Consider the following 25,302-nt stretch of genomic DNA (forward strand, 5'->3'; position numbering starts at 1 on the left):
TTAGTAAAAAACTAATGACGACACAATATTTTAATAAATTAGTATCATTATCCTTGCCAGAATCATCAGAATTGTACGTAACTAAATCTTAAGACTCGAGTTTGTTTTTCAGCCAAATTGAATGATCAGAAAAGTAGAAAATTTTGTAAATTAGTAAAAAACTAATGACGACACAATATTTTAATAAATTAGTATCATTATCCTTGCCAGAATCATCAGAATTGTACGTAACTAAATTTTAAAACCCGAGTTTGTTTTTCAGCCAAATTGAATGATCAGAAAAGTAGAAAATTTTGTAAATTAGTAAAAAACTAATGACGACACAATATTTTAATAAATTAGTATCATTATCCTTGCCAGAATCATCAGAATTGTACGTAACTAAATTTTAAAACCCGAGTTTGTTTTTCAGCCAAATTGAATGATCAGAAAAGTAGAAAATTTTGTAAATTAGTAAAAAACTAATGACGACACAATATTTTAATAAATTAGTATCATTATCCTTGCCAGAATCATCAGAATTGTACGTAACTAAATTTTAAAACCCGAGTTTGTTTTTCAGCCAAATTGAATGATCAGAAAAGTAGAAAATTTTGTAAATTAGTAAAAAACTAATGACGACACAATATTTTAATAAATTAGTATCATTATCCTTGCCAGAATCATCAGAATTGTATGTAACTAAATTTTAAAACCCGAGTTTGTTTTTCAGCCAAATTGAATGATCAGAAAAGTAGAAAATTTTGTAAATTAGTAAAAAACTAATGACGACACAATATTTTAATAAATTAGTATCATTATCCTTGCCAGAATCATCAGAATTGTACGTAACTAAATCTTAAGACTCGAGTTTGTTTTCCAGACATTTTGAATGATCAGAAAAGTAGAAAATTTTGTAAATCAGTCAAAAACTAATGACGACACAATATTTTAATAAATTAGTATTATTATCCTTGCCAGAATCATCAGAATTGTACGTAACTAAATTTTAAAACCCGAGTTTGTTTTTCAGCCAAATTGAATGATCAGAAAAGTAGAAAATTTTGTAAATTAGTAAAAAACTAATTGCGATACAATATTTTAATAAATTAGTATCATTATCCTTGTCAAAATCATCAGGATTGTACGTAACTAAATCTTAAGACTCGAGTTTGTTTTCCAGACATTTTGAATGATCAGAAAAGTAGAAAATTTTGTAAATCAGTCAAAAACTAATGACGACACAATATTTTAATAAATTAGTATCATTATCCGTGCCAGAATCATCAGAATTGTACGTAACTAAATTTTAAAACCCGAGTTTGTTTTTCAGCCAAATTGAATGATCAGAAAAGTAGAAAATTTTGTAAATTAGTAAAAAACTAATGACGACACAATATTTTAATAAATTAGTATCATTATCCTTGCCAGAATCATCAGAATTGTACGTAACTAAATTTTAAAACCCGAGTTTGTTTTTCAGCCAAATTGAATGATCAGAAAAGTAGAAAATTTTGTAAATTAGTAAAAAACTAATTGCGATACAATATTTTAATAAATTAGTATCATTATCCTTGTCAGAATTATCAGGATTGTACGTAACTAAATCTTAAGACTCGAGTTTGTTTTCCAGACATTTTGAATGATCAGAAAAGCAGAAAATTTTGGAAATCAGTCAAAAACTAATGACGATAATACGATAATTTCATAAATTAGTATCATTATCCTTGCCAGGATCAGTAGGATAGCACATAACTAAATTTTATATTCCGAATTTCTTTAGTAAATACCCTCTTTTTTTCTAACAATATTATTATATAAGTAATATATATTAGCTGATTAAAATGTTATTTTTACTATTCTACTTTCTAAATAAAAGCTTTTATACTTAAACTGTGTTTTATTTTCCTTTGTTATATATACATTTGCTCCGGATAATGTAAAACTAGTTGTAAATAATATCATTCTAATTTATTCACGTTTCGTGATAGTCTAATATAAAATGTTCACTTCCTTTTAGTATTTTCTAATAACTTTTTATTGACCAGTTTCTAAAAACAATGTTTATATTCAGGCTCGTACTGGCCTTGTCCGCACATCCGAGTGCGCGGAGGGCTCTCGAAGGGCCTTTCCTTCAAATTTATTTCTGTTTTCAAAGTAATTTCTTTAATGGTAATTTTGAAAGCAAATCTTGGTTCACACCTAGAAACCTAATAAGTCAATGATCCAAATTTGAAAACTTCTAATCTATCTAAGATTGAAAAAGTTATGTTACTTGGTACGAACCGTGTAACTAGCGCCCTCTGTGAGAGTCAGACATAAAAACAAATTCATTGGATGTATCAGCTTCCAAAATATATTCGTATAAAATTTCAATACAGTGTTGCCAGTAGTTGCGGCAAAATCGTAAAAAATGTGTATATCTTGGCGTTACGAAAATTTTTCACTGAGGAATAATATCCGGTGATCTAATTCACGATGACAAAATCACCTTTATACCTAGTTTGTTACAGAAGAATTAATAATGAACTTGGAAGAGAAAGTATTAGATAATGCGATTTGCATGTGGTGCATTTCAAGATAAACGAACAAAGTAATTATTAATAGTGATATGAAAGTAGGCTGATTTATTTCATTGTTACATAATGCTCTTTAAATATTTTTCCTTTCGTTTTTGTTGTATGTAAACAAATTGAAATAAATAACGTAGAAAGTGGATTGGAGACAAAAATTTTATAAGATTTGTCGATGGCGCCTAAATGAACGCATTTCTTAATTTATTTTATAAAGTGTGGGCAAAAATTGATGAATATTCATCGGTAGGCTAAAACAAATAGCAACATTTTAAAAAGTATCTTTAATATACCGGGTGGCCAACTAATAACGATCGTCGGCCATATCCCAGGAACGGATTATATTACAGGAAAAAAGTCGCAGTTAGATACGCGTGGGAATTATTTTCAAAGTTTTTAGTTCACTACTAAATGACGAATTTGAAAATATATAATTAAATTCACCTAATTAAGCGACACTTTATATACGACGATCGAAATCTTTAGCAAATTTTTTTGGCCACGTGGTTTATTCTTTCTTTTCAAATAAAACGTAGAAGAGAATGATGAAGAAATGCGAAATTCGAAAGAGCTATTGTCCATCAAATGTAAGTTTGGAGATAGACAAATAAAAATCAATATTCATAAGTGTATACGTCTTTATTGTTTTTCAAAATATTTTCCACTTTTGCACGCGTTTGAACCAATTATTGAATGATTTCTTGCATTCCGATTGAGGTATTTTTAAAACATGTGATTCAGGTGTAGAAAAAGTTGACCTCGTAAGAAATCATTGGATGTGGAGCCAAAAATTGTACGGCGGATGACCCATCAAATCGATGTTTTGACTGTTCAAAAACGTTTTGGTTTGTGAAAGCTCGCGTTGTCGTTGTGGAGGATTCGTCTTCTGCGATTGGTTTCTATTTTTTGTCGAGCACTTTAGGTAAACAAAAGCGACCATTTGTTGCGAAGTACCTCGTGCGCGCACACATTTTGCTGGATTTGGCTCATCTCGAAAGACCCAGAAGTCGATTGCATAAATCTATGACACTCGTATGACAACACGTTCTAAGTACGTTCACAATTAAAAATGTCAAACTTTATGATGGCAATGTCAGATTTGACATATTCACAACCCTCGTATTATATCTCAGATGAAAGCGCTTAAATTACTCAGTGTTCTTAGACTAAAACTACGTCTGAGTATGAGATGACAAATCTAGGCATAAATACCGTACAGTCAAAAAAAAATGAAGGAAATCGGCCAGATAGAACGGCCGGACGGATTGCCATTAGATTTTTATATATTTTTTTAATATACAGTGTGTTTACTTAAATTGGAAAACTTTTTTATTGATGGTTTTATAATAAAAAGTTCTGCATGGTCCAAAAGTTAAAATGCAATCATCAGATATCAATTTTTTAAAGCAGTATACGAGGTTTATTAGAGTTGTTTACAGATACTTAAAACATTTATCTTCCACTTGCATTTATTCAATATTGTATGAACATTTGGCTGTCAAAAAGATTTGTTCGCGCTGGATACCGCATAATTTGACAATCGCTCAAAAAAGCTCGTGTCGATTGGTGCAAAAAATGCTGTAAAACTTTAATCGCCATGTTTAAAAAAATGTCTATAAGATCGTAACAGATGACGAATCATAGATTTATGCATGTCTTTGCAATCGACTAATAGGTCTTTTGAGACGAGCCAAATCCAACAAAAGCTGTTCGCGCACGAGGCACAAACAAAAACACCAGCTTTTGTTTACCTAAAGTGCTCGACAAAAAACACAGAAACCAATCGCAGAAGACGAATCATCCTCGACAACGACAACGCGAGTTCTCGCAAACAAAAACGTTTTTGAACAGTCAAAACATCGATTTGATGGGTCATCCTTTTTAACTTTTGGACCATGCACTTTTTATCAAGAATAACCACTAATAAAAAAGTTTTCCATATGGTTCCAAATTAAGTAGACAAAGTGTATATATTCCCAAAAAAATCACCAATTAGGTATAGTATCTTAATGAATGTATAAACTAATAAAAAAAATTTTAATCACGGATATTATTCACATTCTTCAACCAATTTAATTACAATTCAAGAACATACTTCCTATGTAATAAGTTCACTATGGATTAACGCGTTATGTAATAATGTTTAATTGAAGAGAACCTTATGTGCTTCATGTTGAAAACGCGTGCACTAAACGTGTATTTCCTCTACATCCCTTCTTCATGCATCGCGTTCTTTCTTGCAAAACAAGACCAAGAACAGTGATAAGTTCCCCTATGTACCATCACTCTCACTTTCAGATCCCCAAGAATCGTTAGATAGTGCACGATCTTTAAACAGGTAGTTTAACTATTTAGTTATTGTACTTTGTTTTTATTGTTTGTTTTATTGTTTGAATGAAAAATGGGCTATTTTTAGTTTTTATACCGGAATTGGTGGTGTGAAAAGGTGAAGTGTTTTGAAAAACTTGGTGGATCCTTGGGATTATAATGGTTTTGTGGATGTAGAACAGAAAGACTTTCAAAGTGAGTAATTTATTTAAAAAAAAATTATTGGACAAATAATGACCAATTAAGTACAAAATAATTATGCTTCTGGGTTTTTTTAAGTTTATTTCGAAATTTCTAACTTTAATTTGAAAAAAAAATTAATTTATTGTTTAGAGAATCGTATTGAAGCTTGGGCTATTTTAACTCATATTAGAGGTAAGCTTTTTCATTTAAAATGTCCCTAATTTGTTTAATTTTCATCAAAATTTGATGTTTCATTCAAATCACTTTTTCCTCGTGGATAAAATTATTCGTAATTTGGATCACATTTTTGTGAGAAATTATTTTGTCTCAAGTACATATGAAACTTCTGTTTTATTATCAGCACTAAAAAACATGTTTTTACATGTCTCCTAAATTCGGAGTCTCTAATTAAAGACCAAACATTGCTGGTTCCGATTTTCCTTGGTAGAGCTTTTCAATTGTAACGAAAGCTCGTCACTTAAAGCCCCCATATTTTCCTGAAAAAACTATATGAGAAAGTAAAACCTGTATTATCACACATCCCAATTTATAATACGCACTGAGCATTTTTTTACCCCAAAAGTTTTCAGTAACTTTGACAAACGCTTCAAAGCTTGTTTCTCTTTTTTATTTAAGGTAGTAATGAACGCCGGATCTTTAATTAATTTTTTGACGTCGGTTACAACAAATACACCTCCCTTTAATTCAGCGTCACTCAAAGAATTTTTTTTTAAATTTGAAACCAGTTCCTTGCTCTTACAAAATTTTTGATTAGCCCTAATTTTCGGGGTTAACTGAAGGTTCATTTCTCCCACAGGAAACAGTTCATGGCGACCATATTGTTCATTTCTCTTTTGGCTGCTTCACTCGCAGAAAAATTTTCTTTTACGACCTGACGTGGATGAATTATTGGAGTGGCAAAAAAACTCCATGAAAGCCAAAACTCGTATTTCTATGGGGAAAGTGTTCTTTAGGATTGTGCTCCTGGTAGATGTCTAATATATACGTGGGACCATCAACGGAACCCACTACTTCAATCTCTTAAATCAAGTTTCAGTATCTAAGCGAGATTTTCCCTTCTGCGAGGTTTTGTTGTTTCATGACAACTCCAAAACCAATACCACAACTGTAACGTAGCAGAAACTGTCCAGTAGATGATACTGGATTAGCAGGATTACCTATAGGTGGTCCCTCTACTTGCTTTGTTCTTCCTCTTCTTTTCTTCACTGCTAATCGAAGCCCAGCTGTAGTCTCCACTAGTAGTAGCCCTTCAGTTTGAAATTGGGGTGGGTTCTCTTCGATTTTAAACTTTTAAGAAATAATTCATTCAACATCTAAGGATATATTAAGTAAGTTCAGTATACCACAATTCCTGTCTTTAATTATATATTTTTTCGTTCAATCTAAACCGCACTTTCAAGGATTCTTCAAGTAGAAGAAATTGAAAACATATAAACATGATATTGTAAAGGTCGTATACAAATAAAACCAAGAAAATCTTCAAAGTATAGGTAAATGTAACTGTACCAATGACACCGAATTAAGTATAACAGCTGAAGATAAACGGAATGTATTCATCAGTAAACGTGATCGACGAATCACGGGCTCCGAAATGGCAACTCAGATCAATTAATAAATCGATGAAACTAGAGATCTGCCAATGAGTAATTCTAGGGTGGAAAGGAGATTGAAAGGATCTGGATTCTTTGAAGGGCGGCAGAGAAGAAATCTATTTCAAGAGGTTTCAGTTCTGGTCAGCGGCTAATTTGAAGGACGACAGTGAAGAAACTTACAATAAAATTAAGAGGTTTCAGAAAGGCAAAGACCAAAAAAATTGGTCTCCAGGAAAAGTGAGAGAAAGTTTCATGGAGTGACGGGTCGAAGTTTGAGGTTTTTGGGTCTAAGAAAAGAGTATTTGTGGGCAAGTCAAAGGAAGAAGGGATGTTTGATCCATATATTATCTCGATTGTCAAACACGGTTCGGTGATGGTTTGCAGATGATTTGGTGGAAGACCAACCGGAGACCTGGTAAAAATTGAGAGGCATTTTGAAGAGATAGAGCTATAAAAATATTAAATGAAAATGTAGTACGTTCTGGTTAGCGTCTAATCGACATACAAATTTATCTTATAGCATTGCTGTGCAAAGAGTATTTCGAAGGATTAGAAGGGAAGAATGTACTTAAAGCAATGATTTGTCACAATCGCCCGACCACCACCTAATTGAGTTGTAGGACAAATTGAACATGGAAGTCAGAAAGTCTTCACATCTTTGGAATATTCTGAAAAGCGGAACTAAATAAAAGACAATTATTCGTCGAAAATTTTTGACCGGTAGCGTATATACGAACTCCAACTCAGTGAAGTTTCTAAAGGAATAAATACTGATTTGAAAGATAAACAAAAAATAATAATTTTTAAATTTCAGTCGTTAACAATAACATCAAAGCAAAGAAAACTGATGAGAATGTTGGAATTGAGGTATTAGCGGCATCAAATATTATTCTTTGTTCTTTATTCACTTTATAGAAGCCGATAGACAAACCATTCAACTGAAGTTGTCTCCTACATCTATTTTACTAAATGGTGAAGACGATGCGTTGTTAATTAAAAAAATTTATGGCTGTCAAACAACTGACCAAACAAAATGATTGAAAATCAATAATTTTGTGTCAATTTTCAAAATTAACAACAACTGCTTTCATAAAATTAACAGATCCAACTTGTGAATGTGAAGTGAACAAGTTTCGTCTGTTGTTTTACTTTCCAAGTTTTTTTGTTTGATTATTAGTTCAATTACTTGTCAAACATGAGCTCTAGTAGTTTGAGCTCTGAAAAATAAATGATATTTTGATTAATTCTCATAACTTAGAAGACTTCGTTATTCAAATATTTGTTTTAAAGATAAAATACACGTCAATTTGATTACGTGATAATTATATCCATGTAACCTGATGACACACATTCTTGGTGACCATTTTATCTTATATAATTTCATTTTCACGCCATATGTAGGCTGCACAAAATAATTTCGTTATGTAAGTTCGTTAAAATTTTGTAGATAATTGTGTATTAATGAATATCATGTTTCTGGTTATACCGGGACAAATAAAACTGTTTTCAATAAAATTTCCTCAAAATTTACCATCACCAATCTTCAAATAAAATAAAAACCGACAATTTTTACCCAAGAAAGAGCAGAAAGCCTGCTATCATTAACAAAAGACAGATCACTTACCTTCGATTATTATTGAACAGTAAACGTTATCGACGAATCAATGGCCAAGAGATGGCAGCTCAGAGCAATGATGAATCTATAGATCTGCCTAACCTAACCAATACCAAACAATAGATAAACCAAGTATCTTCTAATACCATATTTTTCCAATAAAACGTTTCCTCGTGATTCAAAACACGACAATTTTTACCCAAGAAAGAGCAGAAACAAAAGACAGACCTTTCACCTTTAATTAATACATGGCAATCATGGTGATTACAATGGATGCATGATTCCATTTTAAAATATTGAAAATTTCCTAACGAATATAGGTACAATATGAAAATTTTTGTATCCACCAGGATCTTCGGCGATAGAAAACTTTCAGAACAGTCTATTACAACCGCTGAAGATAAACGTAATGTTTCATCAGTAAACGTGATCGACGAATCACTGGCCAAGAGATGGCAGCTCAGAGCAATGATGAATTTATAACCAATACCAACCAATAGATAAACCAAGTATCTTCTAATGTCAAATTTATCCAATAAAACGTTTCCTTGCGATTCAAAACACGACAAGTTGGTAATTTCTTACAAGCTACTTATGTAATTTTTAAACTTTCTACCGATCGAATTCTTTTCAGTACCATTAGCAACACGCGACCTTAAGTATTTCAAGTTTCGCAGCCTTGCTATTGATCACATCGCATTATTTCGAAAGTGTACGTGCCATAAGGGGTTACTTAATCATTATTTCAATATTTGATTAAATAATATTAATAAATAAAGGAAAGAAAATAATACCAAGTAATCATAATGATTGAATGATGTTTTCTTTGAGATATCTGAACGAACGTATTTGCTCATATAAAAAGAGTTTATCGAGCTTACGTATAAATCGTTCTCAAATAAAAAATTTCGGACCAATACGTGGATGCTTCTGCTCAAAAGAAATCTGTAGACGTGTCGCAATACACATTTGGGCAATGTATAAAAAGAAAAACGTTCGAGGCAATGATGACATTAACTATTCCATTGTCAAAACTGCGTAATCTAAATTTCAGATCTTCTCCAGGAGTACTGCAAATTCAATGTACGTTTAACTACGATACACGCATAACTGAATGCTGAATTTACGGCTCAAATTTGACAAGCCTCGCGCATAACGTCACTTTGGAATCAGAATGTTTTCTTGGCCATTTTGTATGTTATTTTATATTCGTTGGTGCTTAGCGGCTTAGTCAGTATTCAAGACTATTGTATAGTTGACCTAACTTATTATTTTCTTTAAAAACATTGTATAATACTTAGTATTATGAAATCAGATTCTAGGGGAAGTTGAATTGTTCATTTATTGATAGGTGTGCTTAGCGACATCAACCAAAATCTTCAATCACTGCTTCTTGAGAATTAGAAAAAACGAATGCACTGACACTAGCCAAATTTGTACTAGATATTCTTTCAATATTATTTTCTTTCTACGCCTAACGCCGAGATTTTTGGTCAGTTTGACAGATGCTTTAAATAGGGTTGTTGAAAAGACCAGAAAACATTTTTCTCTTGTAAAAAGTTTAGACATGAAAAAAATCTTCCTTGAAGCGCCTTTAAGGGTTCAGTTCTATAAAGAAACACCGAACACTCCTCTTTCATCTCAACTTATTATTACAGGATGGAGCACTTTGTGCATATTTTGAATTTCCATTTGTATATTCCGGATTCCTCAATGATAAGCCTTATATTGACTAACTTTGGACTACGACATACAAGAAAAACAAACAGAATAAACGAAGACGATGCGATAATGTAAAAAAATGATAATCCCGACGTTTGGCATACAGGCAGATTATATAAAATCAAAAACTGTCTTAAATCACATACTTCAAAGAGACAAAATCTTACCTAATCGTGAGAGAGTTCAAAAAAGAACAAAAATTAATAAAAAAAGTACCCGAGGGGATCATCTTGGGAAGCATTATTTTATGTATTATACACGACAGATCTACGAGATCAAATAATTGAACCATTATGGACACCATCGCGAAAGACACAGTCATATTAGCAAGCAACACATTTAAATGACATCCAATCAAGACATCAAGACCAATATCCTTTTGTGTATAGACTAACATGGAAAGACCATATCATTAAGAAGATTTATACTGCTCCTACTGTATAAAAGTATAACTAATCCTATCTGGATGTATGGTATCGAGCTCTGTGGTTGTGTAAATGAATCAGATATAGCCATCATACATAGAAGCCAGTCGAAAGCCACAAAATGGTGGAAGACTAAAAAAAATTCGGCCAGCAGATCTATAAGACAGGTGAAGATGATATTCTCTGAAACCATCCCAAAAGCTTGAAGAACTGTATATGTTTTGATTGATAATAAAGTAAAAACAACATAAATAATTGGAACCAGTTGAATGATGTATTCCTATCTATTTTAACAATAACATTTGGTGTCATTTACAACCATTTAAATGAAACTACGTTTGTTATTTTCAGAATGGATTCAAAACAATTTCGTATGTTAATTTATCATTGCTTTTTGATGAATAAAAATACTGCACAAGCTAAAAGTGTTATCCAGACTCTGATCTATCCCAAAGAACAATTTGTTATTGGTTTGTTGAATTTAAACGTGGTCGTACAGACACCGTACAAAAAACATCAAAAAAGTCCACAAATTGGTTATTTCTAATCGTAAATTGAAATTTCTTGAGATAGCTGAGGCCTCGAATATATCAGAAAGCAGTGTGTTTGCAATTATGCATGAACGTTTGACCTTGATAGAGGTTTTTCGAAAGTGGGTGCGAGTTGATGATTCGGAGCACGTTTGGTCGTAATGAGTCAGATTTTTTGTGTCGACATGTGGGAATAGATGGAATATGGATCCATCAGTTCACTCTGGAATCAAAACGATCATTATCTAAGTGGACTGTAGTCGATAAACCACGTTCGAAGCATCCAAACGCACAACAGTCAGCTGGGAAGGTTATGGCTTCACAAGTCGATGGTTAAGTACACTTCGAATTGCTTCCTCATGCACCGTATAGTCCAGATCTGGTTCCTAGTGACGACTGGTAGAAATTCAGCTCAAATGAAGTCGCAATTGGTGAAACTGAAGCCTATTTTGATGCAGAAGACGAATTCGTCTACAAGCACGGCATCGAGAAATTAGAGAAGCTTTGGCATGATTTTATTGATCTAGAAGAATGAATAATTCAATTTTTGGCAAAAAAATGTGTTAATCTTAGATTATTGTTATAAAAAATATCAAATAAACGATTAAAGTCTTGTTTGAAAAGCGTGTAAAAAATTCTTTTTGTTTCAAATGAATTAGTATTAATTAAAATTGAAAAATGTTAGTGGAAAGTTTCATTAACACTATAACCTAGATTTCATAGTAGGTAGGAAGTAAGATAATATTACTAAACCGAAGAAAGTATTACGAAAGTAGATTATGAATCAAGATATTATGTAATTGCACATAATCGAAGAATTCTAATTGATAATCATGGTGGACATATGAAAGACTGTTGATAATAGTTATTAGTTATTATCATAATAATGATATAACTAACGCGTCTAAGATGAATATCCCTTAGATATAAATATGCACGAGGGTGCAAAACCATTTATTTGAAATCAAAGGGTTCTCATTTGGTCATAAAAAATTGATATTTTCAATACTATGTTTATTTTTTCAGCGCACTAATATTGAAAATCAAACTTTCAACACTTTTTAGGTTAAACCAAATACCAGAAATTCCCCGATTTTTCTCTAAAAATTGTTTTAAAAAAGTTTTGGGTTAGGACGTTTTTCATTTATAACATTGCGTGAGTTTCATAATGATTTAATAAAAACTTTCGTTTTTATCTAAATGGCGCCGGAAAAATGATCAAAATGAAAAATAATTTTTCGAATGTTTATGACCAGAAATTAGAGCGGGTACCAAATATTTACCAATCATGTGCATGCTAACCTAACCTAACATAACCAAACATTTGACATTCAAAGTATAATAAAATTATTAATGTGCATTTTTTTGGCAAAATATAAATAGTTTTTTGCATATTTTCGCTATGAAGGTGTATTTTCAGTCAAAAAATCCAGAAATTTAATAAAAAGATTTGATATGCTTCTATAAAAAATCATATATTTCCGAGGCCATTTGAGGTACCGATTTATTTTCGACATTAATCAATTGAGAAAACGTTTTTTGAAAAATAATACTTCAAAAACTCACAGCATCTACAGTTGTGGAAAGACAACGTTCTAATACAAGAAAATCATAACTAAAAAAAAGTTTAAGAAAACTAAAAAACGAGCTTTAAAGCAGATCACACTAAAAACTAATATAGAAAATCGAATTTTCAACACTTTTTGGGCCAAACCAGATACCAGAAATTCCCCGATTTTTCTTTAAAAATTGTTTTGAAAAAGTTTTAGGTTAGGTTAGGCTTCAATTATAACGTTGAGTGGGTTTCTCAATGATTTATTAAAAAATTTTCGTTTCTACCTAAATCGCGCCGGAAAAATGATCAAAATGAAAAAAAAATAATTTTTCGACTTTTTATGACCAAAAATAGAGCGGACATCAAACATTTACCAATCAAAGTACAATAATATTATTAATGTGTATTTTTTTGGCGAAATACATTATTTTTTTAAATAAATTACAGAAATCTAGTACACTTCTAAAAAATATCTCATAGTTTTTTGCATATTTTCGCTATAAACGTGTATTTTCAGTCAAAAAATTCAGAAATTTAACATAAAAATTTGACACTCTTCTATAAAAAATCATATATTTCCGAAGCGATTTGAGGTACCAATTTATTCTTGACATTAATCAATTGAAAAAACGTTTTTTGAAAAATAATAATTCATAGCATCTACATTTGTGGAATGGCAACGTTATGATACAAGAAAATCGGAACAGAAAAAATATAAACTAAGAAAACTAAAAGCAACAAACTTTTAAAGCAGCTCAAACTGAAAAGTTAAAAATAATTTTTTTTTCCAAATAAGACAATAATGAATAAAAAATACGACAATATTGTGAAAACGCTTTTATTTATTATTGTTTCCAGATTAATTTATTGTCAAAAATATTTTTTTTTCAAGTTCTAGTCATTATTATTATAAATCTACAATAGAATATATAAATAATAAATTTAAGGTATTAAATTCTAAAGTAATACTGATACAGATAGTATAGTAAATCTCCAACAGAGGGCAGTAAGTTTCGATGTAGAGAAAAAATTTACAATGATGATTTCTAAAAAAAAAATTGCCGAAATTTTTTTTAGAACGTAAACGGGATTTGAAACTACGATCGGCGAATCTAGAGGTTGACGCTCATCTAACGAACGCAATTAAAGTGCTGGGATATACTAACAGTAAAAGTTCACAAATAAACAAACCCCCCTATACAGGTGAAGCTAATATAAACGTGCTAAAAATTTATTTCGTGACCATACAAAGCAAGGGTGTCCACAATCTCTCATATTTTGATAAATTCCTGTGCAAAGAGATTGTTTGATACGAGGAGTTCCCGGAAAAAAAATTTTATAGGCGGAAAATTCATTCATGAGAATTGAATTTTGGAAAATGACATTGGGGCTATTTGAAGTCTATAGTTTATAAGGATTGAATCTAATCTCTCTAGAGACTGGAAAAGCACATGCTTAAGGTATATCCAAATACTACCTATCGTATCTTGAAAATTATGACATAAACAGAAAATCTTCAAACACTATTAGATAGTATACGAAATATATGAAAAATTTTATTTGTGACAATTTTTCAAAAAGTCATAAATAATCTAGAAAATCCGGCGTTCCGTTCATATTCCTCGATATTAATGCATCGAAACTTAAATCTTATTTTTTCTTCCAGGCTAATCCAGAGATGACGCTGCATCCATTAAAATAGTCATGCTTCTTTTAAATCTTGGCAACAAGATAAGAAAAGCCCAGATATTTCGTCGTATAATAATGTTCAAAGTCCGACCACCGGACTAACATAAAAAAAAATTAGTAGATACCTAGTTACTAGTCAGACTAAGTAAGTATCAACCCTATACATTACAAAATAACCCCCATAGATTTTTATGGTATGTAATTGTTCTAAAATTGTTAGTGAGAGAAGAATTGTTCATGCTCTAATTATTGAGCATGACTTTTCTAGATAATAGTTTTCAAACTAAGCCTAATGTTAAAGGTTTTTAGATAATTTCATAATTTTTCAGTTACCTGTGATATAATTATGGTATTCGAAACTCTTTTGGTATCGACGGCCGTAAAAACTATAGGAATAGTCGGTTCGACCCTTTGGCTTATACCTTTAATTTTGGCGGGACTTTCGTACGTTAATTATAACAAATTCGACCCCGAAACGCCTATTATGGAAGCTCAAAGGATTTACAGGGACTACGATTTCATTGTAGTCGGTGGAGGATCTGCAGGAGCAGTTGTGGCTTCCAGGATATCAGAAATATCCAAATGGAAAGTAAGTTTTTTGTTCTAATATGAAAATTTAATCATTAATAGCCCAACTTCACTCAGAAATTAATTTAGAAATTGTAATTTATATTGTAAAGCTCCACCATGTCAGTAGAAGATGCTTCAAATCCAACAGCCTGAAACTAATCATGTTCCAGGTGTGTTCAATTGCAGACGGATCTGGAAGATCCTGGTGGGTCAATAATTGATTTTAATTCTATGATTCTCACCCTCGCCCTTCACCAAAACGTTATTTATTATTGAAAGTATTTAGTACATGGAGACCACGAAGATGGAAGAACACCTTCGAGCTGTTTAAGTCGCCAGGAGTGGACGGAATTTCTCCAGCCCTTCTTCAAAGAGGACAGGAAGAAGTCTTGCCACACTGCCTTGGTCGAAGCAGTCTAATGCTTCGAAGAAGGGCGAAAGTAATTTTCATTCCCCAAGTGGGAAAGAAGGACACCACACATCCCGAAGCCTTCAGACCAATCAGCGAAACATTTTGCGAAATTATTTGTCGACAGCTACATTAGAACAGATATGCTGGAGTGTACACCACGCCATCTTTGTTAATAACCAGAGACAAGTTTTCTTTGACATAGAAGGCACCTTTGACAATACTCCACATGAGGCTGTCCTAAGAGCATTAGAAGCAAAAGGAGTAAACGGGATAATTTCCAAATAAATGGCTACTATCCACTAGAAAAGTAGAATTGAAAGTAGGTCACTATTTCTATTACTGCAAACAGAAGATGTCCACAAAGGGTAAACAAACTCTTAAACGGACTGATTGATGTCAGCTTATCCCGCGAAAGATATGACGACAACATAGTCATGTACACAAGGGAGAGCTTTGAGAATACTCTAGGAGGTGGTGTCAACAACAAGACTTACCTAATTACCTCCTGTAAGAAGAAAAAACTCCAGACGATCAAACTTGATGTGAAAGCCATTGAGTGGAGAATAGGGAAGAAATATCTTGGACTCAATAGAGACACGAAAGTCCTGATGGTGTGCAGAAACTTCGCAGGGAACAATTGAAATTGTAACCCACATATTCTACTGTGGATGTACACGATAATAGTCATGTATAGGGCAATGGTTTGGGGTACTAGAGCTAATTTGGATACAACGAGGACCAGTTGCTCGAGGGTGTAAAGAATGACTTGCGTATGTGCACTCGGGGTCATGAAATCATGTTTAACGGATGCACTAGATTCTAAATCTTCCACCTCTTTATATAGCGTGATGTGGCGAGAAAAAATGTAACTCAGAAGGAAGTATCAAAGAAAAATCATCATCATAAAACGACATAAATTCTGACACTTACTTGAGTAAAATGGAATCTTTTCAACCATATAACTTTTGTCAGTTAGTATATGTAAAGTACCAAATCGTCAAATCTTAAATTTCTTGTACTATTTTGTATATTATTACTCGTATCTTCAAACAAACGTTTCAGGTTCTTCTTCTAGAAGCTGGTTTCGATGAGAACGAAGTAAGTGATGTGCCATCCTTAGCTGCGTATTTACAATTATCGAAATTAGATTGGAGTTACAAAACTGAATACACCGGCAGGGCCTGTCTCGGAATGAAGAATGGCCAGTGCAATTGGCCCAGAGGAAAAGTACTCGGTGGATCGAGTGTCCTCAATTACATGTTATACGTCAGAGGCAACCGAAACGACTATGACATGTGGGAAAAATTAGGTAAAGAACTTAACAAAAATACGTATATAATTGGAATTTTTGGGGCAAACAGTCCATAGATATTGTACTAGCATGATTCAAAATCATTTTAATGTCTGGTATAGACATATTTATTAATTTAGAAAGAGAAATTAAAATATTATCCTTTGATTAAAATTGCAGGATTGAAAAAATCATTTTTATTTGTTATAAATAGAGTAAACACGTGTTTTATTGAACTGAAACCATTCAAAATGGTTTTATATTGAAAAACGTGTTTGGTATTTGTATATTCATCAATTTGGGAAAAAAGATATCAAAGTTAGAACCTTTAAATAGAGTTGCAGGACCAAACAACACTCTTTATATGTTCTAATTGAAGTAAACATGTGTTTTATTGAACTGAAACCATTCAAAATGGTTTTATATTGAAAAACGTGTTTGGTATTTGTATATACATCAATTTGGGAAAAAGGATATCAGAGTTAGGACCTTTAATGAGAGTTGGAGGACCAAACAAGTCTTTTTGTATGTTCTAATTGAAGTAAACATGTGTTTTATTGAACTGAAACCATTCAAAATGGTTTTATATTGAAAAACGTGTTTGGTATTTGTATATACATCAATTTGGGAAAAAGGATATCAGAGTTAGGACCTTTAATGAGAGTTGGAGGACCAAACAACACTCTTTATATGTTCTAATTGAAGTAAACATGTGTTTTATTGAACTGAAACCATTCAAAATGGTTTTATATTGAAAAACGTGTTTGGTATTTGTATATACATCAATTTGGGAAAAAGGATATCAGAGTTAGGACCTTTAATGAGAGTTGGAGGACCAAACAAGTCTTTTTGTATGTTCTAATTGAAGTAAACACGTGCTTTATTGAACTGCAACCATTCAAAATGCTTTTATATTGAAAAACGTGTTTGGTATTTGTATATACATCAATTTGGGAAAAAAGATATCAAAGTTAGGACCTTTAAATAGAGTTGCAGGGCCAAACAACACTCCTTGTATATTCCAATTGAAGTAAACACGTGTTTTATTGAACTGGTAGCATTCAAAATGTTTTATATTGAAAAACCTGTTTGGTATATGTATATACATCAATTTTAAAAAAAGGATAGCAAAGTTGGGACCTTTAAATAGAGTTGCAGGACTAAACAACACTATTTGTATATTCCAATTGAAGTAAACACGTGTTTTATTGAACTGAAACCATTCAAAATGGTTTTATATTGAAAAACGTGTTTGGTATTTGTATATACATCAATTTGGGAAAAAAGATATCAAAGTTAGGACCTTTAATGAGAGTTGGAGGACCAAACAAGTCTTTTTGTATGTTCTAATTGAAGTAAACACGTGCTTTATTGAACTGCAACCATTCAAAATGCTTTTATATTGAAAAACGTGTTTGGTATTTGTATATACATAGGACTATTATAAAACTGCCGTTGATAAGAGGTGTCTTAAAAGAAACTTTTGTATTGCTTTTTGCGTGAATTCAGCTTCTTAGAACGGGCGCGGAAAGTATGTCAATCGATAGCGGTAATCGAAGGTCTTTTAGAACCGTCAAAATATAGACGGTGATACTCGGTCTGTTCTCGAGACTTCACTTAGTAAACCAGATGATGAAGCGATTTCCAACATCCACATCTTTTTTTAGGGTGTACCTCATGGACACGTAAACAAGCAAAATTGCCTTTACTGGAATGCAACTAATGCAACACAAAAACATCAGGAGCTCCCGTAGTTGCTCTTATCGCAGCTCTATTAGTTTATGGTTATATTTATTTAAATAACTGTATTATTGTTAATATTGGATCTTCAATAGATTTTTATTAATTTTTGTAGGTAACACAGGATGGAATTACGAAAATGTTCTAAAATATTTCATAAAATCAGAAGACAATAGAAATCCGTATTTAGCTAAAACTGCTTATCATGGTACAGGAGGACCGTTGACAATTCAAGAATCTCCTTGGAGAACTCCTTTAGTAGTGGCATTTCTAGAAGCAGGTTCCGAAATGGGTTATCCAGTAAGAGATATCAATGGAGCAGATCAAGCTGGATTTATGATAGCACAAGGAACAATAAGACGAGGTACTTATACTACAATATAACCAAGTATAATATCCCGATTAAATTCGGAAAACCACCATGAAACTCACTAATTTTCTCTATTTTCCAGGTTCTAGATGCTCGACGGCGAAAGCTTTTTTAAGGCCAGTAAAGTTACGCAAAAATATAGACATAGCTTTGAATGCTCATGTCACAAGAGTCCTTATAAATCCTGCAACGATGAGGGCATTTGGTGTTGAATTCGTCAGGAATGGTAAGTAATTGAACAACAGATCTCAATTTATGTGTATTAACCAGATTTTTTTACAGGAAGGAAACAAATAGTCACAGCAAAAAAAGAGGTTATTCTATCTGCAGGAGCTATCAATACACCACAAATTATGTTACTATCTGGATTAGGACCGAAAGCAGAATTAACGAAGCACGGAATACCCGTACTTAGAAATCTGGCTGTAGGAGAAAATTTACAAGACCATGTCGCTATGGGGGGTTTAACGTTTAGAGTAAATAAACCAGTATCTATAGTACAAGATCGATTTCAAGCGATTACCATGACTATGCAGTACGTTCTGCATCAAAAAGGACCCATGACTACCTTGGGTGGTGTGGAAGGATTGGCATTTGTAAATACTAAATTCGGTAAATAAACTTTTTTTTAATTAATATATTTTGTACGCATACAGAAAACTGTACAAATATTTGCGTTTGGTAATTTCTTGAATATAGATTTGGGGTTTCGAATAAGTATTTAATCACTATGCGTTGCTCTATACGATCTGTTTTGGTACTAAAATGTAACTCTCTCAAATTCGGGCACGCTTCAACAAGTTCAGATTGTTTTGATCCATCAATGGGCCTTTATATATTAGGAGTGCTTTTAAAAACAATTTTTATTCATAAAAAGATAATTCGCTGACTGTTTTTACGAAACGATTACTCAATTATGAGCCTTCAAGGTGAAATTACAGTCTCTGAAGACGTTAAGCACGCATTAGATAGTGTAATTGAAAGTTTGGGTGGAGTAGTTGTATAAACTTTCAACATTTAACATCATCCTATCTATTTTTTGGCCATTGTGAGCTAATTCCAGAAGATTTAGGCCCTGCGAACCTACTAGGTTAGAGATTCTCTAGTCACTTTGCTTTCTGTTTATGTTTCGATGGATTTTCTTTGCTCCATAATAAATGAAATACTACAATTAAACTAGTTTGAAGTAGATCTGTTGCCAAAGAAATTTTAGATGTTTCTGACTATATATTCCTAGTTTCAGCTATGTACAGGGTCCTTCACGACGAGCTAAATCGATATGTATATGGGAAAGTACTGCGACTAGTGTTCTGAAAATTTGCTTGCATGGGTTGTTTTCCGAAATGCTCATTTGAACTAAAATAATTTCAGTTATCTGAAGTGAACCCAAACTTCGATATTTTAATCGGAATGCTATGGTTTTTATTAATTTTTTGGAATCTACGCGAAATTTCAATATAACTTTATATGAGGCATCGAATGCCGAAAGTCCACCATTTTTTAATTATTTCACATTTTCGAAATTTTTGGACACATGCAGCATTCAGTTTTTTTTCAAGTTTCTACAAAAACCGATAATTTGACATATATGAATTTACCAACGAAGTCCTCTTAATTTTAAACGTAGAATCCAATGGTAAAGAGAAAAATGGGAGTTGCCATTTGAAAAAATTAAGTTTTCGAAGTTTTTAGAAATTCGACACCATTTTCTGAACACCCTATATGAATTTTTGTCAAGGTTTTCACAGATTTTGAAAGCTTTAAGTGTTATTTGTCCAAATCCCAAAAATATTAGACATGACTCACTTAAACTTAGAAATATAATTTTTTTAGTGTCCAAAAATTTAGAAAATGTGAAATAAAGTTATATTGAAATTTCGCGTAGATTCCAAAAAATTAATAAAACCATAGCATTCCGTTAAAAATAAAGAAGTTTGGGTCCATTCTGTACCACAAAGACGAAACATTCCAAGCCTTTAGTTTCAACTCAATCATAGAATTGTGAGTTGAGGACATTTTTAGCAAATGTAAGAGAAGCAGTTAACGTCTTTAACTAGTGAACAAACTGTTTCATGATGATCCAGTTTCCTATGTAATGGTGTAAAGATACTTTTCCTACGAGCTACTAATGTATTCTAGTCTATACTTTTCTCTCGTTACATATATTATTTTTAGTTAACACAAATTACAAAAATTCTTTCTTGTTCCAATTTTCCATAAAAGAAGAGAAACTTTTTGTAATTTGACGTGATTTTCGTTATAAATTTACCTCGCCGGTTCAAATTATGGCTTGGTCGCAATGGATACGTTTTTAGAGCATTCAATTATGAAAAAAACCCATCCATGGTCGAATTTTCTGTGTTTTTATTAAGAGGAAATCTTTACAAACCTCGGTCAAAGACTTAATATTAATATTTATGGCCCGAAATTTTTTTTTGGTTTCTGCTACAAAATTCCATGATTGGACTGAAAAAATCATCCTACTATTTGCGTAATTTTGCAAAAATGTTTGAGATTGAGCAGCTTTAGAGATTTTAATGAGCTGTATCCTCTTTATATTAGAATTTAATCCTTGATGGGTTCTATGCATTTCGATGAATTTAGATGATTGCGTGATTCCCTTCTACTCTTTCCTATTTTTTTACTTTCGTTTTCCAGTCCTGAAATCCTCTTTCTCTTAGCTCTTACATCACCTCTGCATACCATATTTTCCTTGGTCTTCCTTTGTTTCTTCCTGATCTTTATCCATAGTTTTGTTAGTTGCTTTAATATCTGGCATTCTCTGGATGTGACCCTGCCACTCTATTTTTTGTTTCTTGGTTCTGCATCTCCAAAATAAATTTCGTATTTCAATATTTGTTCTCCTCAGCCATAAATCTCCCTCCTTTTTATCGCCTAGTATCCTAGTATTTTTCTTTTCCATATATCTTCATCTGTTTTGTTAAGATCTTGGTTTCGATCACTATTGGTCTTATCATTGTTTTGTATAGATGTAGTTTTGACTTTCTGGAGATTTTTTGGGATCTTATTATAACCTCCAGCACTCCCAACTGTTTATTTCTCCTCGTCATTTCCGCTTCCAGATTTTCTCCCTCGTCACCGTCGTCCTTTGAATATCACACATAATATTTCACTTAAATCTATTTACATAGATATTAAACTAAATTTCTATTTGAATATTCATGATTTTCATTTCAGGAAACCGATCTTGGCCAGACATCCAATTCCATATGGCGCCTGCTAGTATAAACTCAGACGCGGGGGCCAAAGTTCGCAAAGTTCTGGGTATTACGGACGAATTATATAACACGGTTTATAAACCCATAGCGAATAAGGACGTTTATACATTGATGCCGCTTCTTCTACGACCGAAATCCAGAGGATGGGTCCGACTGAGAAATAAAAATCCATTTGCTCCTCCATTGATTAACGCCAATTATTTCGATCATCCTGATGATATTAAAATATTAGTTGAAGGTAATTTATTGAAATTTGAATAATTTGTTTTGTTTATTACCACGAAGACACGATGGTCATGGAAAGTACCAGTTTTTCCACTAAAAATTTCGTTACCTCGACATTATTTTATCAGGTTTATCGATACTTTTTGCTTTAGGTTGAATAGAAAAACTTATTGATCACATATTAGTTAAGCAAAACCTGACAGAGGAAATACAAATACCAACGGGTATCCGACACAGGGAAACTCCTTAAGCCAGCAACTGTTCAACAATAGACGAAATAATAAAGCTCAAAAGCTCAAAACCTCTAGCATGCAAGTATCCACCGCAAAAACCAAAACTCTTGTCATCTTATGAGGTCCAAACTCGCCCTAGAAAATAAAACCATAGAACAGATAATGTCATTTGACTACCTAGGCACACAATTCAGCACAGACCAGAATAAAATAAACGAAGTGAACAGACAAGCAAATAAAGCCAGGCGAATATCAGGTGCACTCCAGGACATTATCTGGAATAATACCAGTATGAACAAAAGGGCAAAAGTTGAAATATACAAAATTTGCGTTAGACCAATGGTGAACTATGCTATAGAAACAAGAGTGGACAACAAAAGAACTAAAAATATCATTCGAACAACAGAAATGAAAATACTCTAACAGACAGAAAGACATGAATGTGAGGTGGAAGACATAATCAGATGGAGCGAACACGTGGACAGGATGACGGTAAACCAGGAACACGACGACCTTTAGGAAGACCTCCAAAAAGATGGATGGATTCATGGACATCAAAATATCAAGGATGACAAGTTCGAAACTTTGGAAACTGCAGGTCTAAGGCCTACAATACATTGAAGAAGAAAAAGGTTTAACGAGAGCGAGGAACCGTCCATTGCAACTCCAACTTTACCAAATGCTAAACTCTATAATATCCTAATTGTTCCAAATGAATTCAGCGATGAAATAAATACACGAGATTTTTTTTTCAGGTGCGAAAATTGCGATGAATATTAGTAGTACGCAGGCGTTCCAAAAATTCGGCAGCTTTTTGCACAACATCCCCTTTCCTAATTGTAGACAGTTTGAATTTACCAGTGACAAATATTGGGAGTGCCATATACGAACCATTTCGATGACCATTTATCATCCTGTGGGTACTTGTAAAATGGGACCATCTTGGGATCCAGAAGCTGTTGTAGATCCGAGATTAAGGGTTTACGGTGTCTCTGGATTGCGAATTATAGATGCTTCTATTATGCCAACAATACCTAGCGGTAATACGAACGCCCCTACGATAATGATTGGCGAGAAGGGTGCTGATTTGATTAAAGAAGATTGGTTAAATAATAATGTTATTGTTAATTGAATAATAATTTTATTACAATTTGTTTCATTCCTTTATTTACCGAAATATATTGTAATGTCCTAAGTCGATAGACAAGTTGGGATTTTTGCTAATATCCCAGGATAATAGGCGCGCGCCACGCATGCCTATTCTCCCGGAGTATTAGCTAAATGCCGAACAATAGATTATTCGTCGAAAAATGACCCCCAATGACCTGGGACTTTAGCTAAAATTCGGATAACGGACAATTGAATTTACAGAATAAGATAAAACGAAAATAGGATAAAAGATGTCTTATTTATTTATTTTTCTCATGTCAATCAATCATTTATTGCAGCACGTGGAGGCTTGGTGACGTAAACAAACACAGGTTTGTTCCACATCGTTTACCTAACCTAACTTAACCTAATCTAATCATCTGTTTGTTTTTTTCTTTTTACGATTACGTGACATTCATTTTCGATTTGCAATAGTTCATAGCTTTTTACATAATGATCGTAAGTATTGTAAGGTTTGGGTCCAGCTTCTTTGTCTGGAGGACCAGCGAGTAAAATTTGCTCTAGATTGTCTAACTGTACTTTATCCCATATACTGCGTTTACTTTTCTGACTATTAAACAATTCGTTCAGCTCCTTTTCAAAATTTTCACGATCAACAATGATCTTCTCCATGCTAAAGAGTTTTTGCAAATGACTTTTCAAGTTCACGTATCGAATAATAATATACAAAATTGGACAAGACACTGTACGTTCGACAGAAGCGTCAGCACGACTGATGAATCTGGAGACAATGAGAAAGAGAGAACAAAGTGGAAAATACGGAAAGTCAAGAAAGTGTCAGTGTTAACTCAAAAATAAAAACACGGTATTGGCCCTTTCGCTAGAAGTATAGGACAGCAAATAAACGCTTGGCCTTTTCCAATAGATATTCTATTATCCGAATTTTAGCTAAAGTTCCAGGAAAATAGACAAACGCTTGGTTATTTTTCGACGAATAATCAGCCAACTCAGCAAAGATCATACTCGTATTATTCATTAAATAGGAGGCGGTCCAGTTCAACAATTACAACGATCAAAATGATTTCGAGCGTTTTGTGCTGGAAGAACTGAAGAAGAAAACTTTGAACTTGAGAAAGGAAATTCACCATCACACAATCACCCCTACTTGCATGCGAAGTTCGAACCCTCTAGTTAAACTTTTTCTGACCAAAAAATAAGAAAATATAACAAAAATGACCATAAAATGGAGAGGGGTGGAAATGGAAAGTTTCGACCTTAGATAGGAAATCATCTCGCAACTAATTGAACCTACATGTGAAATTTCATTTTTCAGTCGCTTTTCGTTTGACCTGCAGAGGTGAGCAAAGGTCAAAAACCACTTTTCTGTACTGCGACCCCTCGAAATATTCATTTGTTTTCAACCAAACTCTAATAACATCAATCCGCCGCCAAAAAAGCCATGTATGCTAATTTTGAACCAAATCGGACTCCTAGCAATTGCTCGAGAGACTAATTCGATTAAAAATCTGTCGACATTTGGGGTCATGAATTGTGTGATGAAAACAAAAATGTTTTTAAAGAAATTATAGCGTTGAGAAACGAACTTTTTATCTGAAAATAATACGCAATTTTCGTAATAACAATCGTGTTAGTTTAAAATCATTTTTTGATGATTTGAAGCCCGATTCGCCATCCATATTGATGTAAATGAAGGAAAATAGCCACAACTAATACTCACGAGGAAATAAAGTATAACATGTCTTGTTTTCCTCCAGAAACATCTAAAACGAAATAAATCTTGGAGACCATAGAAATGAAAATTCTCACGCGGATCTTGGCAAAAACACTTTAGACCGAGAAAGAAGCGATAACAAGTAAAATAACAAAATAAAAGAAAGAA

General features: G+C 32.8%; 2 protein-coding genes across 4 annotated transcripts in view; one reads left to right on the forward strand and one right to left on the reverse strand.

The window, feature by feature from the left end:
- Nucleotides 1-25,302, reverse strand: part of LOC130449307 (flotillin-2) — a 302,572-nt gene that overhangs the window by 187,121 nt on the left and 90,149 nt on the right. The gene's annotated exons all lie outside the window — the stretch shown is intronic.
- The window catches only part of LOC130449237 (glucose dehydrogenase [FAD, quinone]), a 51,932-nt gene continuing 31,466 nt past the window's right edge, over nt 4,837-25,302 (forward strand). Inside the window, exons 1-10 of one of the 3 annotated variants that reach the window (XM_056786935.1) lie at nt 4,837-4,890; nt 4,969-5,075; nt 14,190-14,357; nt 14,542-14,801; nt 16,257-16,503; nt 18,341-18,589; nt 18,678-18,821; nt 18,878-19,207; nt 21,794-22,072; nt 23,048-23,442. In XM_056786935.1, the coding sequence (XP_056642913.1) occupies nt 14,559-14,801; nt 16,257-16,503; nt 18,341-18,589; nt 18,678-18,821; nt 18,878-19,207; nt 21,794-22,072; nt 23,048-23,424 (1,869 nt within the window). In that variant the 5' untranslated portion in view covers nt 4,837-4,890; nt 4,969-5,075; nt 14,190-14,357; nt 14,542-14,558 and the 3' untranslated portion in view covers nt 23,425-23,442. Of the gene's footprint in view, nt 4,891-4,968; nt 5,076-14,189; nt 14,358-14,482; nt 14,802-16,256; nt 16,504-18,340; nt 18,590-18,677; nt 18,826-18,877; nt 19,208-21,793; nt 22,073-23,047; nt 23,443-25,302 lie in introns of those variants that run through there. The other 2 variants (XM_056786943.1, XM_056786927.1) reach the window with 2 other exon arrangements.

This window comes from Diorhabda sublineata, chromosome 1 (genome assembly GCF_026230105.1).
Source record: "Diorhabda sublineata isolate icDioSubl1.1 chromosome 1, icDioSubl1.1, whole genome shotgun sequence".
Classification (NCBI taxonomy): domain Eukaryota; kingdom Metazoa; phylum Arthropoda; class Insecta; order Coleoptera; family Chrysomelidae; genus Diorhabda; species Diorhabda sublineata.